Raw genomic sequence first — 16,446 nt, forward strand, 5'->3', positions numbered from 1 at the left:
AATTCATATTTGTCATAAAACACAAGGGCCACAATTATCCGCAGCGCTCTAGTTAGTATTTTGTAAATCCTCCTCTGGCAGGGAATACACTGATTAGACACCTCATGTAGTTTTCTATGTGGTTCTGGCACTGCAGGAGGAAAATTGTTCAACGTAACTCCATGGAGAAGTGGTCCAAGTCCATCATACCCTTTAGTTTCTGTGAGTGAACTGGGATCTTGAGTTACTATCCCACATGTCCACATGGATTAAGTCTTGGAGACTGAGATGGCCAGTCAAGAACATTTCTTTTGTGTAAAGTTAAGTTGAGGTTTGTTGATCTGGATGTGTGCCATGGATCACTGTCATATTGAAAGGTCAATTTTTGGCCAAACTTGTGTTTCTTGGCAAAAATAACCAGGTATCTGTCCAAAACTATCCTGGACATAAAACAACCCCAAAAATACTTAAAAGATCATAGTCTCTCACAGTTTTTTTCTCAATATGGGCTTCACCTTTTTTACATCAAACACAAATCCGATGAGCACATGCAAAAAGCCCAATCTTCACTTCCTCTGACCGTGTCACATTGTTTCTGTTCTTACGATATCATGACGTTTGGAAAGTTTTTGTGGTTGGTCCCCAGAAGACAACTGTCCCGGCAATCCAGCTGTGAAAAGATCCACAACCATGCAGGTGACTCTGCCTGGTAGTTTTCGATACTGTGTATTCTGAAGATGCCAGGGTGTATTGGAGATCTCAAGCTGCTGTCTTTGGATTTACAGTTGCTTCCCAAGCCACTTATCACAGCCTGTGCTGGCGGGATATCCTTGCATCCTATTCCTGGTCAGGTGGCCACGATACCAGTAACTTTGAACATCTTAATAATGGACACCACAGGGGAAAATTGCAGATTTAGCTTCTTGTGGATTTTTTTTATAACCATCCCCCCCACTTTTGAGAGTCAATGACCATCTGACTGGCGTCTTGGAAGAGATCTCCGATTTGAACCATGAGGTGGAGGCTGATACCGCATGTTTTACATGGATTACTTTATTTTAGGCCTCTGAAGGTTTGCTTGGGATCTCTATATACTGTAGCTTCAGGGACTCCCGAAGAACACGATGTTACTGTACATTGACGTCTGCTGAATTTTATTACAAGAAGTGGGGGCATGGTAGCACAGCGGTTAGCGCTGCTGGCTCACAGCTCTGGGCCCCGGGTATACTGTAGTTCTGGGGTCCAGTTTCCTCTCACAATATTGGTAGGTTAATTGGCTTCTGGGAAAACTGTCACTGATGTGTGTTCACGTCTGTGCGCGCCCTGCGATGTACTGGCGTCTCATCCAGGGTGAACCCTGCCTTTCCCCATTGCTTGCCAGGAGAGGCTCCGGCTCCCCTGTGATCCTGAATTGGATAAAGTTTTTAGAAAACTGATGGATGCATTTTTTAAAGGGATACTTAGAGCAGTGGATAAATGTGTCCCTCTTGTTTTCTGGAATACAATTAATTGTGACAAATATTACTTTGTTCTGTGCAACTGTGATAATGCTGTTAAAGGTCTGACCGTGCAGTCAAGCTCATCATGCTAGGTCAGCGAAAGTTCAATTCTTCCAAACTAGTAAGTCTAGCATAGCCTTCTGGCGCCCCCTTGTGGTTTAATCAGATCGTGAACCGGGTTGATTCTCTTGGTCGTAAGGACAGGACACAGAGCACAATGTAATAAATTGATGTTTATTACACCAAAGATGACCTTTTATTGCAAAGTTTTCCTTTTTGCGTTTTAAGTTTCCTAAGGTGATTATTATTGTGAAAAACTATATAGGGGAAAGGGTCTTTTCATAGCCTTACAATATCAACAAAGGCATCGATTTGTGACTTGACAGCCAAATTTCAAGTGAAATAATAGTGCATTTGCAGGATACACAGTACACGTATATAGGACATTGTGAATAATAGGATATTATCACAGAGTTAAACTGCTAAATTACTTCATCTTGCAGACACATCATAAAGCCCATCTGCCTCAGAAGGGCACTCCTGCACAGAGCCACATGTTTGACAATAATTTTGCTAGGCTTTCAAAATGTCCGCAGGTACCTCCAGCCAGACATCACCACAGCTCTTCCTGGCAAGGGTACACAAATAAAACCCTCCTTTTACATCCTTCACATCTTTACAACAGCAGCTCCTAATGGCGCCATAAAAGAAAGTCAATAAACATCTCTCTTCTGAAGAGGGTGTCCTCACATGTGTTTCTTCAGGAGCTTCTGAAAACTCTCCGCTGGGCTGAATTTTGGAGCAGGAGCTGTGTGGAGGGGTCAAAGTCATCTAATCTGCACTGCTAATTTGAGTCCCCTGCTGCCTTCCTGCCGTTTGCCTTTTCCTGCCATTTCTCACTTGTCTCAGTCCTGATTGATTGTGTTCTTATGGTTTTCCTGGTATTTGTGTTGTCTGTTGAGATTTTTGCTTCCGATTATTATTCCGAAACAGAACGCCTTCTAGGAGGAACGGCATTAGGAGCTGTGCCAGTGCGGTGCAGACCCGAGTCCGTCGGGGCTGTGACCCCCACCCAAGTCTTCTAGCCCCCAGAAAATGTCATCCTCACAGTGGCGTGGCGCTCTTAACACACAACACAGCTCCGGGACCTTCTGGCCCCTGGTGTGTCCACTGCACATGTGCCATCAGGGCTGTCAAGCACGTAAGCCGTTCTCTTGACAGCAGGTGCATAACATGACACATCCCTTCAGAAGCAAAAAAAAAACCGAGAACACTTCAAATATTTTGTGGATATCGCTATTCAAATAGCAGGTGGAAAGAATCAACTATTAATTCATACATTTACCTTAACTATCCAAATCAAAACACAAACTATTAGACCAAGCAGCAAAAAATGTTATTGTCCCCCAGTTTCTGTCTCTGCGATAGTTCTTAAAATTGGTCTCCATTTCTCAGAAACATCACGATCACTAGTTTTTGACCTTTTACCTCTATGGGTATGACAGCTTTTGCTGGAACAGTGCCCGCCGTACACTGAAAACACAGAAAAGGCCACAGACACCAGGATATTGATCAACTAGGAAACGCAGAGCAAATAACAGATGCAACACGCTGGCTTGATGCTCTTGAGTTTCGACACGATCGGGGCTGAAAAACAAAATGCATAGAATATAACTCACCCCATTTATCAGATTTTCGTGGTCTCCATTGGACTTGGAGTTTTTCTTTTCTCTAACAGGAGAAAAAAATGAATCAAATGAATACCCCGAGGGCTAAAATAATGAAATTAATATACATATGTATTCTGGTGTGGTACATTTTTAAACATTTTATATGATCATATGCATACAGGTTTAAGACATTTAACATACAATACATATTATACATTTTAAAATAAAATTAAAGGTCTGGACCTTTATTACATCCTATATTCAATATTGTGCAGCGCTAATGAAGGAGCTGAGTGATTCTTTGGTCAGAACCACTGCAACTTTCTGAGCCTCACTGTCCTATAATTTAAAACCAGAATGAGCAGCTGAGCACAGGTTAAGTTCTCTCTATTCTTCCTGCTTCAAGAGTGAGAGTCGCATCTTTTCTCAGCATAGTAGGAAGGATCCATCAGAAATTCAATAGCTCTACAGTTCTGTTGATAATTAAGCCATTCCTTAACCTGGCTGAGAACTGGGTAAAACATACAAAGGAACAGGTAAAGGTTTATTCCCTGCTGCAAAGAAAAGAGACACAACGTTTCAGCTACAGAACCTTCTTCGGGTGTGTGTGACTTGTTCCTTTGCGTCCTACACATGCTGACACAGCTGCCTACTTGACCGTCTTAAAAAATACAATGTCACACTGAAAGTGGCTGAAAGGCAAATGGATACTGTTTACCAGTTTTATTGGTCCTTTAACAACACACACCCAGATAAATGGGTTAAGAAGTGGATTATTCAACAACAATAATCATTGAGTAAAATCATTTGTAACGAGTATTAAAAGGCACACTTAGTTGTGTATGTTCTTTGAGTATTAAAAGGCACACTTAGTTGTGTATGTTCTTTTCGTAATGTGGTTGGACAACTGTGCCCTATTGTTATCCACCCACTCCAAGTCATCCAGAGTTCAGCTGCTCCCTTTCTCTTTTCCTTTTCTCCAGCTACGTCATTACTCCAGGGCCTCCCCTGTGACTCTCTCCTGCAGCGCAGCACCGTTTCTCCTGACCGCTCTCTCACCTCCAGAATTCACTCTCCACCCCCGGCAGTACAGACGACCCACAGAAACCAGAACTGCTCGGCTCCCAGCCACCTCCTGGTGCAAGTGTTTGGACAACACCTGTAATCTCTTCTCCTGTTACATCCTTCTTTAGTAACCCTCACACTACAATGCACCATGTTTTTAAATTTCGGACTTTTAAGCTGCTAATTGCACTTTCATCCCTGTAATCATGGAATATATACCCTACCGATCACACTCCTGCTTTATAGCCACACTGTCCGTTCTACTGTTTCAGTTTGTAAGATTTTGTGATGCTTTCCTTGCATAGCCAGCTCATGCGAGCCTTTTGTCATTTTATTAATAACAAACTCACCTTTGTTCCAATACTTAATGTAAGCGTAACGTAAAATACGGTTTGTTGCTCTGAATAAGGGCATCTGCTAAACACATTAACAATAATAGCAGTAATACAGCACAGCCTGTTTAAATTGTATAACAGTCTGCACTGAAAACGAATGAAGTACTCACTAGTTCACCTGTCTTTAACGACCTGATATGGAATAGCCAGTTGCCTCACAGCTATGAACCCTAAGACCGCACACAGGAGAGAACGAGGAAGTGCAGGCTGAGGCCTTTGATCCCGCTGTCGAGCCACTGATCTTTAAACCCATCTAGATTAGTTTATGATTCACTGGTTCTGGATGTACCACCTGCAACTATTAGGAAAATTGACTCCAAACTTTTCAAATTTATCTGGAGGAATAAACCCCATTATCTCAAAAGAGAAATTATTTGTCGTCCACAGGCAGAAGGGGGCTTAAATGCTTTAGACTTTAGGACATCTAATGCTATTAAGATTAAATGGATACAAAACTATTTAAAAAATAAGCAAAGTGTATGGCATATAATCCTCAATATGATATTTCAAGAAGTAGGGGGTCTAGAGTTTTTACTAAAATGTAACTTTGACATTGGAAAAATCCCCTTGAAACTTGCCAGTTTTCATAAACAAGTACTTCTGACATGGTCACTTATGTATAAACATAACTTTTCCCCACATAGATTTACTTTCTGGAACAACAAATATATAAAAATTAGAAATAAAACCTTATTTTTTGAAAACTGGGTCAAGAATGATATAATTTGGATTAAACAATTAATCAAGGCTGATGATGAAATATATAGTTACACCGAGATTGTTAATAGATACAATATTTCTATTACTTTGGATCAGTATTTTGCTGTAATTAATGCGATTCCTGGGGAAATATTAACTCTTTTAAGGAGTTGTAATAGTAGTCCTTTAGAAACATTGGAAGAATTTACAGCTCATATTAGACTACAAGGAAAGGATATTATGAGTTGTGGATGTAATAACCAATTTTTGAGATCCCTGTTAAAAAATGATAATTTAGTTGCGACTACAATATATTGGAATTCCGCATTTGGAAAGCGCATTGATTGGAGAAAAATTTGGATGATGCCCAATAAATATTGTATAACCAATAAAATTAAGGAGGTTTCATAGAAAATAATTAATCGAATTTACCCAGTTAAAGCTCTTGTTACCTAACGATTTAAAATTAATATAGATGACAAATGTGTTTTTTGTGACAATAGCCCTGAAACTATTCAGCATTTGTTTTGGTTATGTCCCAGGGTAAAAATTTTCTGGACTAAGTTGCAGAATTATATAAAAGAAGAGACGAATATTGATATTTGTTTTGTTGAAAAAGATATTATGTTAAGTTTCAGCCCCAGTGAAAACAATATAAACATTTCTTTTGTAATAAATTTAATTATTATATTGGCACGTTATCACATACATAAAATGAAGTGGTCTGGGAGGTACCCTGTGTTTGAGCATTTTAAAATGGAAGTAAAGGGGTATTTGCAGACTATTTCGAAATGCAAAAATATGAAAGCGGTGCGGACATTATTTTTACTTAATTTGTTTAATCTTTTTTCATAACTTGAATTGATGTAGTAGTATGTACCCCTGCCGATATTTTTGTTTGGAATTGTTATATGTACTCTTGTTTGTATTGTTATGTTTGTTCTTTTGTTAAACGTAAATAAAAAATTTAAAAAAAACACACAAAAAAACTGATCTTTAAACCCAGCGCACGCAGGCAGGACCGCGCCGTACCGTCCCCTCACTGACAGGCTCATCCCACCGTCCTCTCGCCAGCCCCCAGACAACTGTGTGCCCCCCAGTCAGCTGGTGACACAGCTCCAGTTCGAACCCAAGCCCAGCCTGTGCCCCGGAGAGAGCCTTTATCGCCCCCCCGGATTTCCCGTAAGTGTGGTGCGAGCTCCGAGACAGAGAGCCGGCTCTTACCCCTGGCAGCTGGCACACAGAAAGACGAGCAGGGACAGGAGCAGGGAGGCACTCGCTGCCATCAGGGCGCCTGCCACGGCGGCATGCTCCCCGCTTGTGACCCCTGACCCTGGTAGAACCACATCGCTCAGGAGGGGAGCCATCAGAGATCTGGGGAACGCCTGCTGGCGGGTGCAGACATCCGTGGAAGGCGGTCGGCTGCAGAAAAAAAAATACACAAACCCAAAAAAATGACACTTAGAAACCCACAACAGCAAGAGGCGTCACCTGCCACATGCGGAAAATCTCCTACTCCAGTTACTGGCACGACTCCTGGAGCGCCAGTGAATTGAGGTGGCTTTTTTAACCAGTTAATTAATCAGTGACAGAATGGAAAATGCAAAGTTCAGTTGGAAAACATGAAGTCAGAGGTTTAGTTTCCCCGAGCCTTCTAATTCTGCTCAGGGCAAAATAAGCCTTCAGGGTTCACGTCTCTACAGCAACAGCTTCTTGTCAGCGGATCTCAGGAAGGGATGTGAAGGTTAAAGGAGAGGCTGAATAATTAGTGAACAGGACTAAATTCAGAGCGCTTGTGAAGTCCCCGAAGTGTGGTTTCCCTGCGTAGAAAACATGGAGATAAGAGAACTTCACAAACGGAATGCTAATGTAAGAAAGAAGTGGTGTGCGACATCCTCATAGCTTACAGTTTTACAGCTAAAATTGCTTCAAGTAACAATAACAGAAAAACTAACCCGAACTCCCCAGTGATGATAACTGCTTGAACGAATCTGGCTGGACACCCCACTCAGAGGACTTTAAGGGCCACCACAAATTCAAATTCAGTCAGCTGCTGTTTAATAAAATAATATTTCCTTCTGCCATAGAGCCCAACAACTTTTTATAAAGTTCACATCACTATAGTGTGGATGTACAGTACTAGACCACACAAGAAAGAGCAGTAGAAGTAGCAGAATTAACCCTCTAGAGGTGGTTGCTAGTAAGGGCATTTTTTTCCCTTTCTTCCATTGTATAGATAGTGAATTCATTTCTCTTTCTTCAATAGTTGGTTGAATAAAAGCAACACATTCTTATTTTTGGCATGATCTTATTTACAGGTAGGTGCAGTTCTGTTTCGTCCAGGTTTTACATACTGTATGTAAAGATGTCCACTAGAGGTCAGTGCAGCGCAGGTATCGTTCACTGAAATTTTACACCCATCACTGTAAAATAGTTTTGAATATTCACTTAACCCAACAGAATACAGAATTTTTGTGATTTTAGTCAACTATTCGATCCTTAAGATGTGAGTATCTTATTTAACAACTGAATTGTTGTTGTTGTTGTGCAGCATAGTGTCAAAACATATTTTCTTCCACCTGAGAAATATCACTAGACGGCGCCCTGTGTTATCACAAACTGTGGCTGAAAAGCTGATCAACACAAATTTGTGTTCTCCCGAGTTGACTACTGTAGTGCTCTACTCGCTGGGGTATCTCAATCTGCATTGAACAATGTCCAAAATTCGGCAGCTAGAATCCTGACCAGGTCTAGTGCAAGTGTTCACATTACTCCAATCCTGGAGTCCTTGCACTGGCTTACAATACAACAATGTAAGCAGCAATGGTTAAATAAAATAAATCACTCAGTTAATTATGGACTTCATTGCATAGCTCCACCTACATGCAGAGAACACAGCGAAGTTGCTTTCCCATAGCTTGTCATTCTAAGTATTACAGTGGCCAAAAGATAAAATGGTCTTCAGAGCCAATTATTTTAAGGGAGGGTGTGTGTGTGATGGGCACAGTTACTGAAAAAATATGCCAAACAAGCAAAATTCACAGGATGCAGATGAGGTCTTAGGCCGAGAATGGGAGGGGGCAAGTTTACTGCCTGTCCTAACAACTTAGAGCAATGATGAAGTTGAGACCGGCTGATGTCCTGTAACCGAAGAGTCTCTCGTTAAGACCCCCGGATCAGAAACTCAAGACAGACCCACCCGGGCCTCTCGTTCTGGATGGGGCTACTTTGCCTGAGTGAAAATCACCACAGCAGCGTTCCAAACTAAACAGACATGATGCCAAGGGTGACAGACAACCTGCGTTCATCACACGAGGACGGTCTGGAGTTGTGCAGTTCAGTCATTCCTCTGCATGTTTCTGAGAAGTCTTTTGTTTCACAGTACATCTATGCAAAGCAGGGGGTTTGCTGATCCTTCTTGCTGTGGAGATATTTAACGATTATTATGTGCTGGGCTATCATTGTGTGCAAGCTTATTTACAAGTCTCGCCGAAAATTTGGCGAGCTCTCTGCTAAAGAACAGTGAAAATGGCAAAAAAGGTGGAACAACCTAAACTTGCTAAGCAGCTGGTCTTCTAAATAAGATCATAAAATACAATTTTTTTTAATCAAACGTAAGAAAACCAACATACTAGTCTTCTAGAGTGACAATGTTGCTTTTTCAAAGATAAGAAAGCAGTTAAGACAACTATCGTGAATGTGAAATAAAATGAAATCTTTTGTCTAGCAGTACGAAGAGAGCTCATCTATCAAGAACTCCTTTTTGTATACTTGCAGATACATTTTTATTTACGAAATCATGAGACTGCCTACAAAAGTCAACTTATATACATAAATTGACAATGTCCTTCAAAAAATAATCGAAAAACCATGAGACGTTAAATCATTTTGCCTTCAGTGCATGCTGGCTGGGGTTATGAATACCACTCTATTATACTTGTGCATCCGTCTGCTGTATCACAAATGCCAATGCAAACATCTTGGCAATAAATACTGTATTTGATTTCAAGAACAATTCAATTAATCAACAGTCTTACCTTGAAAGCTAAAATGATTCTGAGCTCTCTTCCTGCTGGCAAATACAGAAACAGCAAGAAAAAAGTTATCCCAGCAGTTTCCACTGCAGATATCGCCCACCTACTGAACATGTGTCCCACTGCACAATTACACACCTCGTGCTTCATTGCCCAGTGTGCTAATGCTGACTTCATTCTGCATGATATCATCGCAGACATGCCCCACCCTAATTCAAAAGACAACAGGCATTTCTTGAAAGGAACAAGTTAATTTTCTTCAGGGAGGTTACTGTTAATTTGCCATCCCAGTGTGTGAGGGGATCGTCTCTCCTCACTATTTACTGCGCTCCTGTTGGTATCCACAAAGCTATTTTGATTCTTGCAAAAAATCTGTTTCAAGCATTAAGCAAACCAGAAACAATCCCATTCGATTCTCGGTGAATACCAATAACCTGGCTTGCTGTGTATTCTGGCCTGGATCTCTACAGCGAATCTAATTAAATTATTCATCTAAGGACCTACTAAACCCTGACCCTAAAGTGGCAAACCAAGGAGAAAATACAAAAGAGATACAGCTACTACCGTTATCCCACTGGGATAAAGGATACTGTACTTTTCTGTCCAACTAACACGAAGTAAACAGTGTTCACTTAATCATCGCAGTTACAGCTCTGAATTTTAATGCGAATGAAATCTTTCAAGTTCAATATTCTTTTCTCAGTATATTCCAGTTCATGATAACACAGATCACTTCTTACAGTGCTCATGTTTGGAGACACACACACAGTTTAACATGTTGCAGAACAACCTACCGGTTGGCGTATTGAACCACTGATGAAGGAGTGTATGAATGGATGCGTTACTGTATATTCATGCTACACCGTTATCTTTACAGAAAGAAAATACGTCAGCAAAAACTGAAAAAAAAAATCAAAATTGCTGAGTTATTTGAATGGCCTCTGTCTTTTTGTAATAATAGTTATTCACATCAGTCTCTACACAGTCAGTGAGGTAGTGAATTATAAGCAAGGATTTAACCACGAGCACCAAGGAGCTTTTAAAACAACTCAGAGATTAAACTGTAGAAGACGAGGAGTGGAACTAAATCAGGGGCAGAGCATAAAAGAATTTCAAAGACAGTTAGTACTCGATTGAGCATGACAAGGTCGATCTTTAAGAAGAGGAAGGTATACCTTTCTACAACTGCCAAGATCAAACTATTCTTCCAATTGTTCTGAGTCAGTAGTATCCCAGTCACTTCACAAGTTACAGTAGAACATTACTGAAAAAAGTCCATCTCAAAACCAGTGGAGTTCACAATAAAGCATTTACGTCACAGTGTCAATATGTAGCAAACGGTTTTATGGTCAAGCAAGACAGGTTTGGGAGTTTGCAGTCTAATTGCGTAGTTATTTATGGTGCCAAGACTGCACATGAAAAAGCGAACACCCTACTGCCAGGCATTATGTTATGTGTGTTACGGGACTGCTTCTCGTCAACAGGGCAAGGGAAACATGTCAGAATTGAAGGGAAAATGGACAGAGAAAGTTGGAGGCAAGTCATAGAGCCACATTTATACCAAATATACACCCAGCTTCAAAAACCATTTGCTGAACCATGAATTACTGTACTAGCAATAACTGGCAATTCAGAGTTGGGTGTCAGTAGCGTCCGATTGTGGCTGGCGGACTCTGTATGTGCTAAGCACACTGGCACAGAGTGTGTCTCCCAAATGATCTTGAAGAAAACCAAGGGAATGTCTGAACATTAGGAATGCACAGCTGGAAGACCCTGAGAAAATGTGCAGAGCCCGATTCTCATGTGAATACAGAAGGGAAGTTATTCCTAAAAAAAAAAATTAGGCCATGCTTAAAGAAGCCACAACATACAGAATAGGTTTAACGAGTACTGCACCCCCAAATGTGCATTTGATGCTTCAGATCGGAAAATCAATTACATTCTATGCAGTGTGTCATTAATTGTGATTCGGAATACAAATTCAAAATCTGTCCATTGCCAGGCCAGCTCCTAAGACTGGACCTGTATCTTCACATTTAACACTTGTTTACCTTTCCAAGTGATTTTAGAGGAGGGTTTATGGTAAATATTTTTTTTCAGATTTTTCTTGAAATTGAATTACAACTGTTGTCAGTCACAAACATGACGACTACATGCTGCAATTCTTTTTTTTGCTGGAGCCCTTGAAACTCAGTTCTATGAGGTCGGTCAGCATCTCTAATCGATGACATGCAAGTCGCCTGCCCTGCAATTCATCATGTGTTTATGGCAACATGGAGACACCATTAGTAAAAATTTCAATAAGGTCTGTGCATGGATAATCCTATACCTCAGTCCTGTGAGAGAGACTCGGATCTTCCCTATGGGAATTCTGTGTAAAGGCCAGTTTTTGCTCCAGGTGCCATCTGACAGAGTATGATCAAGGCATGTAATTAACTGCCACTAATTGTATTTCCCTAATACTCTTAAAAGCAGCTGAAGGGAATCTGCCCCTTTCCCCCGGGTCTTCAGTCAATTTGTATCAGTCAATTTTGCCAGCTCTGTGCTCACTGGCGTGTGTTACCAGCTTGCAGCCGGGAGTTAGTACAATTAGCAGAGACGATTTCAATCAAGTGGCACCTCAGAACGTTCAGCCAAGTGATAAGGAATGATTCAGAAACACGGATGAGGAGCAAATCCATTTTCTCAGCCTCGTTTCCAAGCAAGTAATGGAGTAAACAGACACCATTTAATCAGCGAGTTGAAAAATAAGTCTAATTCAGTTACACTTTTATGTCCGTGAGGAATATTTGTACAAGGGAAAACTTTGCCCCAACGCTTAAAAAATACTTGAGCTTTATAAAATGTTGTGGAAAATTACAGCATACCCGATAATTTACTTAATTATGTCAATAGACAAGGCAAAGATTTTCAAAGAGGTGTGAAAATTACAGAGTGTGTTTTGAGATGAAAGTATTTAAGAACTTTAACAAGTTCAATACTTGATTTGGCAATTTTTAAACTGTCACCAAAAGATTTTAAATTAAACGTTTCAAAGTTGCAGTTTAATTAATGCACACTAATACTAATACAGTGATAAAGAATACATCTTGAAATTGCACCGTCATTGTGATGTCTTTACTTCTGAGCTCTGAAATTTCAAGAATCACTATGACAAAAGCACATACAGTATGTATGCACAGGACTTCCACAGCAGCGCTGAACTACAGTACATACAAAATAGGGAAAATATTTAAATCTAGCACAGGGGGGAAACCACACTGTCTATACTCTTTCTCATTCACACGGTATTGTCATTTATAACACCTCACACACTGGAGCAAAAGCTTTCTGGGTTCTTAAGAGATATCTGTCTGCGAGCCTGACTCAAGACATTTCTTTTTTTGGTTACACTAATCTTAGCACGACACTTAGCGTACATGTAGAAAGCATTAGCTGCAACTGAAGGAGGCTAGGTAAACTTCAGATGTTACCCCCTAATAGCACAACTTTTGAAGCATCACCATCTACTTTTTTAGATCAGCAAAATTGCAAATAGAAAATTCTTTCCACTCTGGTCTTATCTCCAGCTACCATTTCTGTATGCAAAGCACTGAGCAGCTCCTGTCAGTCTATTTTCACAGAACAATGCTGTCTGTGTCAAGCTTTGAAATACTACCGGGAGTCGCCTTTTTCTTCTTTTGCAGGAAAACCAGGGGAAAGTTAACAAATAACTTTTTCAAGGTCAGGCAGCTTCAGATTAATCCATGCAAGAGAACAGGACGGACAGTATTGCAACTAAGTGCAGATCCTTACCAGGGCAGGAAAACCGAAACAACAGTCAGTCCACATCTGAAACTCCTGAAAGCATCTGAATCAAAATCAAAATCAAGTGCCTCCTGTTCTCAGTTTTAAATGCACATCCCATTGGTATCCACTTACTTTTTACACATATAATTTAACTGTAACTGTGCCCACTTTATTCATATTAAGTTCTAACCCCTACAAACCAGACTCTACTCTACCATGAGAGAGCTGGACAGTGCTACAAAACTTGAGTTTAGAGTCACTTCTGCTGGCAATGTGCCATGAGGATTGATAAAGAAGCAGTTTTCCCACTGCCCTTGTTAAAGAATTGTGGTCTTGTTGGTCTTCTGAAAGTGTCCTTAACGCCGATCTCTGTGATTATTTGCCACTATTAACCCGTTTCAATCGCCTATTATGAAAAGCCATGGTATTCCTTGAGAAAATGTTACAGATCACACCCTTTCTCTCTTCTTCTGTCCACGCAACAGCATGTTGTGACATCACATGCCCGGAAGGATGCTTGCGAATTTGTAATAATGAGGATAATATTGGTAATTTGCCAGTTTCAGTAATAATGCAATGAGGTTACAGTTAGAGAGAGATGGCACAAAATTGCTAGTGTACTTAGAGCCCATACATCCACCATCAATTGTCTCCACTAGTACTGCCAACCGACAAAGTTCCCATTATGGGCCATCCCTGGTCAACAGCATGTATCTCCCCTAGAGAGGCCATCTGAAGGACTGTTCTTGGCCAGCAGCAGCAACTACAGCTACTGAGGCATGTCTGACAAAATTTAAAACTCAACGGCCCGATTCAGTGTCTCACCTGATAATGGCAGGGGACATTTAAACAGGAGAAACCAGAGAAGCTTATTTCATTTCCACAGTGTCCCCTGGAATTAAAAGTTGTTTTTCGGGTGACAGCTCCACAGTGCGAGTGACTTCAGAAGGTAACTTGCTGCTGTAGATGATTTAACTGCACTGCATCAAACTGATACCACTTAAACACTAAACCGCCTTGCAGATGCTCGTCAAAAACTGGTATAAAAACACATCTCCTGTACGCCAGCAAGCTCTCGTTTATTTCTTCTGACTGACTTATGACAGCGGTAGTAAATGGAACCAATACTACAAGGCATGAATAACTTTTGTCCTTTATTACATTCTGGCTGGATTCTCGGTGAGACAATCCAACCACTTAAATTGAATTTATGTCCTTTCAGTTTTTGCCAGTCTTCTATAAATCTTCACCTATTAGTCTTTAAAAACAGAAAATGGGCTATACTGTACAAATGCCTATGCCTTGGCAACACCTAGATCTGCTAAATAAAAGAACTCAAGTCTAGAAAAAGAATGGGACTTCCTTTCTCCCCTGAGTAGGTTAGTGGTGTAATAAAGATGCTCTTACACTTAAAACCCCATTTTCTTGAAAAAACAAACCGGACAAAATTCAGTTGAAGGGGATTTGCACAGCTGCACTCCACTGTACACACCCCTGAGAAATGGGATTCATTGGGCAGTGAAGTCAGTCACACACAGCTGTTTACTACAAGGGTCACGGTTGCAGATTCAGCACTTTCCTTTTCCTGCTTCAGTCCTCTCCCAGTTACCTTAACACAGCACTAGACCAGCTAACAGTCCTCACTGGGATTGATGTGATCTGAGACAATATTTTTTCCCCCCCACCAAAAATGTCACATTCCGGCACATCCATTGCAAATTTGCACACAGCATGTACAGAACACTATATCGGCAGTTCTGGAAAAAGGCCTCTTGTGATGCCTCAAGGTGAGAGCCCTACACAGTTGTGGAGGTTTACTGAGACCGAGCACTGCTGAATGTGGCTCACAGGCTCTCCCCCTGCTCAGTGAAAACTCCCACAATGTTATCAATCCTCAGGCACAACGCCTTTTGCTGGTAGGTTTAACTGCAGCCAAGAAAATCTATTTTGTGAGTCTGGGTGGAGTCTGGGTGGAGATTGAGCCACTCTTGACTGCAGTCATTTCCAGAAACTGCTCTTATAGAAAGAGGAACAGCAAGACCCTATTGTGCAGATCTGTTCTTTTGTTTACAAAATCAGCTAAATCCTTTTCCTGTTTCTATTTTTTGTGTTCTTATGTGTGCATTTCTGATTATTTGTTCAATTCTCAAATAGTTCCTATATTCTCCTCTTGCCGTTACTGCTCAATGTACTGTAGCCAATCAGGATGGCAAGATAAGATACCTTTTTCTTGTTCCTGACTGCCTCATGCCGTTGTTGAGACAGGCTGACTTGTAGTTTGGTCTGAAGGTGTGTGGACACCACTGGTAGGACTGGTTTTGGCAACTCTCATCAGGAACAGTCAATTCCGTGACTTCACCTCCTGTGTTAATCGGTCCAGTGTGACACCAGACCCTCCATGCATTAATTCTGAAACACCTTTTTCAGTTTTTTTCAGGGCATGTCATTAATTTTTTAGTATATGAAGATAATCTTTCCAACAGGTAGGAAGAGTGAGATCTTCCTATTTCTTTTAAGCATTTTTTTTAAATCGGTTTGTATTTGTTTTTGACGTTTTTGACTGATTTAAAGGCGGGGCATTCAGTTCTATCATGGCTTTGGCACTGCGAGAGGATTAGTGGGTCTTGAAGTTAGGGTAGCCTCTCTTCCATTGTTTAATTTTTGGGGCTGTGTGGGTGGAGGGCTTCATGTTCTTGTTAGGATGTGGGTCAGGGAGGAATGGGGTTCTGTGAGCACCGTAGCCCAAGCAAAAAAACATTTTATTACCATCACCCTTATTCTCTCTCTCCATTCTCACTGTATACCTATACACACTCCATTCAAGACACTGTTTATTCCTCATTAACACTGGACTGAATCTGGATGACTAATGTTTCTATTCAGAAGTAAAATGCAAGCAGACTTCATTCTCCTACGAACTGGGCAAACATATGAGCTCTTCAGATTTGCTGTGAAGGAGAAACCCAGATCTTACTAGGATACTGGAGTCTCATTTGCAATAAGATGTCATTAGATATGCTATTGATAAATCTTCACAGTTAGGGTCAATGACCTCTCATTCTTTGGGACACAGGTAAAGGCTTTATTAAAGATAAATTCTACTGCATTTGCATCACAACTACATAAATCTAGTCTTCACTAAATACTGAATTGGACATCTAGCTTGGTTTTCTTTCTGTTTGTGGATTTGGAGGGGGAAATATTTTGTTCTTTTCATGTGCTGCTTAATCTCCTATTCTGAAATTTCAAGCTAGTAAGAACTGATCTGAACAAAATTTGCCAGTTGTTTTTAAAGGCTTTTTAAGGAGCAAATCTT

General features: G+C 40.7%; 1 protein-coding gene across 3 annotated transcripts in view; it reads right to left on the bottom strand.

Annotated features, from left to right (window-relative positions):
* Positions 1 to 16,446, bottom strand: part of pag1 (phosphoprotein membrane anchor with glycosphingolipid microdomains 1) — a 59,512-nt gene that overhangs the window by 12,905 nt on the left and 30,161 nt on the right. For all 3 annotated transcript variants that reach the window (XM_088929728.1, XM_088929729.1, XM_088929730.1), the window contains 2 exons: positions 6,532 to 6,729; positions 3,158 to 3,209 (listed from right to left, as the gene is read on the bottom strand). In XM_088929728.1, coding sequence (XP_088785854.1) covers positions 3,158 to 3,209; positions 6,532 to 6,674 — 195 coding nt within the window. In that variant the 5' untranslated portion in view covers positions 6,675 to 6,729. The remainder of the gene's footprint in view (positions 1 to 3,157; positions 3,210 to 6,531; positions 6,730 to 16,446) is intronic.

The sequence above is a fragment of the Atractosteus spatula genome, chromosome 12 (assembly GCF_055471065.1).
Source record: "Atractosteus spatula isolate fAtrSpa1 chromosome 12, fAtrSpa1.hap1, whole genome shotgun sequence".
Classification (NCBI taxonomy): domain Eukaryota; kingdom Metazoa; phylum Chordata; class Actinopteri; order Semionotiformes; family Lepisosteidae; genus Atractosteus; species Atractosteus spatula.